The sequence below is a fragment of the Salmo trutta genome, chromosome 24, assembly GCF_901001165.1.
Source record: "Salmo trutta chromosome 24, fSalTru1.1, whole genome shotgun sequence".
In the NCBI taxonomy this organism is placed as follows: Eukaryota; Metazoa; Chordata; class Actinopteri; order Salmoniformes; family Salmonidae; genus Salmo; species Salmo trutta.
In genome coordinates, this window is record NC_042980.1 from 38807743 (window position 1) to 38811387 (window position 3645).

General features: G+C 44.6%; 1 protein-coding gene across 1 annotated transcript; it reads left to right on the top strand.

The window, feature by feature from the left end:
• Nucleotides 1–333: 333 nt before the first annotated feature.
• LOC115161263 (POU domain, class 3, transcription factor 3-A) lies at nucleotides 334–3252 on the top strand. The gene has a single exon (XM_075074253.1). The coding sequence runs from the start codon at nucleotides 978–980 to the stop codon at nucleotides 2277–2279; it is 1302 nt and encodes a 433-aa protein (XP_074930354.1). The 5' UTR covers nucleotides 334–977; the 3' UTR covers nucleotides 2280–3252.
• The last annotated feature ends 393 nt before the right edge of the window (nucleotides 3253–3645 follow it).

Consider the following 3645-nt stretch of genomic DNA (forward strand, 5'->3'; position numbering starts at 1 on the left):
TTCAATCCCCATGATGTTGGCGTCATATAGCTTGATTGTTTCTTGATTAGGCTAATTACAATTTTGTTATTGTGTTATGAATGCTACAGTACTAATATCATTAGGTAAATATACCGTTAAATATTAATAATAATGTAGGGTACGCTATGATAGCCTAATTGCAATGTCAATATTATATATTACCCTATATTATCATCTAATCAATTAGTCTTTAAAAAAAAATTCGGAAAAGGGAACCTTGCCTAGAGCACCCGAGGCAGAGCTCTCAAGACGTGTCAATCCCTCTATGTGTATCGTCCAATCAGCAGGAGTCCTGCTCTCCACTTCCGCTGGTAATTGGGGGAAGATGGGAAAGGCGTGCGCACGCATGGCACAGGGTAAACACTCGCTTCCAGAGAGGAACGGGTAGAAGTGTCAGATGGAAGGAGAAAAAGAGTGAAGGAAGAAAATAGATACAATCATTTAGGTAGACCGTTGTATCATTTGGAATTGTGTAGCTTCCAACACTTCAGATTCGAAGAGCAGAAGCGAAGAAGAGTGTTTATGAATGGTATTTTTCCGACAAGCCTTATTCGACAAGGATCCTAGAAGAGAGCGTCCTTTTGTGGGAGTTTACTGAATCTATACGTCCAGCAGAAAACCAAAACTTTTCATATTTTAATTCATTTGTTCAACAACAAAAAAATCCGACGGAATGCATAAAGATAATTTTCTATTCACCAATCGCTGCCTTTAAACTGGTGGAACGTGAATACATTTTCATAGGCCTACTAATAGATAAACAAAACATCAACTTTCATTTGCATTTTTGTTCATTTTTTTATGGATTAGTTAGATTTTTTATCTCCATTTTATGGCATAGTATAACATTCAACACGCTTTCTCAAAATTGTAAAACATTTTTCTTGGATTAGAGCACTCTGTTTGAGAAGATAACCTAATCCAACGAGGGAAGAGGGAGATCAATCACAGGCTTTATGGTTTGGGGAATGGCAACAGCCACCTCCAGTCCATACCTGGCCAGCAATAGGATCCTGTCCACCGGCTCCATCGTGCACTCAGACCGGGGGGTCGGTGACATGCAGCCGGGGAGCACCGCTGTCACCTCGGTATCGGGCGGATACAGAGGGGACTCCTCGGTGAAGATGGTGCAGAGTGACTTTATGCAGGGCGCTATTGCGACGAGCAACGGGGGACACATGTTAAGCCATGCCCACCAGTGGGTGACATCCCTGCCTCACGCCGCCGCTGCAGCAGCCGCAGTGGCAGCTGCCGAAGCCGGTTCTCCCTGGTCCCCTGGCCCGGTGGGAATGACAGGCAGCCCGCAGCTGCAGGACGTGAAGAGAAACTCCGGCAGAGAGGACCTGCACTCGGGCTCCGCTCTACACCACAGGTCTTCGCATCTGGGCTCCCACCAGGCACACCCGGGAGCCTGGGGAGGCACCTCCGCCGCTCACATATCCAGCATCTCCAGCATCTCCGAAGGACAGCAGCAGCAACAGTCGCTGATTTACTCCCAGCCCGGGGGATTCACGGTTAACGGGATGCTCAGCTCACCGGGTAGTAGAAGCCTAATGCACCCGGGGATGGTGAGGGGGGAATCCCCTGATATCGACCACGGCAGCCACCATCATCATAATCACAACCACCACCACCAGCATCCACATCATCCGCAGCACCACGTCGGGGTGAGCCATGACGCTCAGTCCGACGATGACACACCGACCTCGGATGACCTGGAGCACTTCGCCAAACAGTTCAAACAGCGCCGGATCAAACTGGGCTTTACACAAGCGGACGTGGGATTGGCGCTGGGCACCCTGTACGGAAACGTCTTCTCACAGACCACGATATGCAGGTTCGAGGCCCTGCAGCTGAGCTTCAAGAACATGTGCAAGCTGAAGCCGCTGCTCAACAAATGGCTGGAAGAAGCTGACTCGACCACCGGTAGCCCCACCAGCATCGATAAGATCGCGGCGCAGGGCAGGAAGAGGAAAAAGCGCACGTCCATCGAGGTGAGCGTCAAAGGAGCTTTGGAGAGCCACTTTCTCAAAAGCCCCAAACCAGCAGCCCAGGAGATCACCTCTCTGGCGGACAGTTTGCAGCTGGAGAAGGAGGTGGTCCGGGTCTGGTTCTGCAACCGCAGGCAGAAGGAGAAGAGGATGACGCCACCGGGGCTGCCACACAGCCCGGAGGACGAGTACTCTCAGGTCGACAACATGAGCGCAGGCACACCGTCACCTTCCATGGACTGCAAGCGAATGTTCAGCGATACGTGAGAAATAAACAAAACACCGAACAATAATATTTCTTTGGGCTGAAATAAGACACTGTCAGGGCTGAGAAAATACTAGCAAGATAAATTATATTTTACATGTTACTTTTAGGCCTACATGAAACAATGCAACAAAACAAAAATCTTACCCATCCACATTACTCCATTCCGACCAACGGTGTGTCTGGTATTTTCTCTTAGGAAAGTTAGAAATTAAAACATGCGATATTAGGCAACACACTGTCGACTGGACAATCTTAATCCGTTTTTAGCCTGCTATATATTCCAATAAAGTGTGTGTGTTTCACAAGCTATATCTTTCCCTTTTATTTAATTTTATAATTGCCCTGCTTTCACCAAAATGATTGTTTCAGTTCTCTGCCCCATCTTTGGCCCCATGTGAAAGACAATGATACGCTTTAACATCTCCCCATCTTATTTTGAAATATTTCATATTGTGTGGGCCTATTTTAGAACAAACGAAATCAAGGACACTTTTTTTGCAGCTCTTAAATGTTATTGGAAATGTTCCCTTCTGCAGTTGAAGGGGGTCACATCATATCCCCAAGCATTAGTCTGATATGTTTTTGTTTTGTTTTTACAAACAAGTTATGATACGAATATTTTTAAGAATCCGATTTTTTTTTCACCATGCTGGCTTTCTGTTCTAATGCTACCATATAATTAATGTACTATAATGAGCAATACTTTATTTACCCTAAACTTTGCATTATGTGGTATTGATGACTTAACAGTTTTATTCAAGTTTGTTATGATTAGACTGTTATTACAGTGATGATGATAGGCCTATGCCTACATGTTATGTTCAAAGGAGCACGAATTCCCAAAACTGACGTCATTGTTGTTCGTTATAGCCTTGTATACTTCTATGTGATGATTTTGACAGTAGCCTAATATATTTTAAGTGGTTATTTCATGAAGGATTATTGAGAACAATAAATTTGTCATAACGGATACCATTGTGTTTTCAATGTCAGCACACCAAAAGTACTGTAGGCCAACTTTGAAGATCTGATGTGCAAAACATTCGACAAAGGCCTAATCGAGACCCTGTCTTGTAGGGCGGGCGGTGCTGCTCAATCCTGACCTTCAGATGTGAGAAGAAAACTTGCCACCCAACACACCAACCTAATAAAGTTAAACTTGATTGAATTAATCCACTATAGGATATACATGCAGGGGAGCGAAAAAGGACATTTATGAAAAAATACAAACTTTGGAGTGTGTTTTGGTCTAACAGCCTAGTGAAATTATGTTAGTGTATTGCTGTTTTTCAGGATATGCGCTTTTAATGCAATGTACTGTAAATGCAGTATACATTTAATTTTTTTGCGTACATTTCTTCGTAG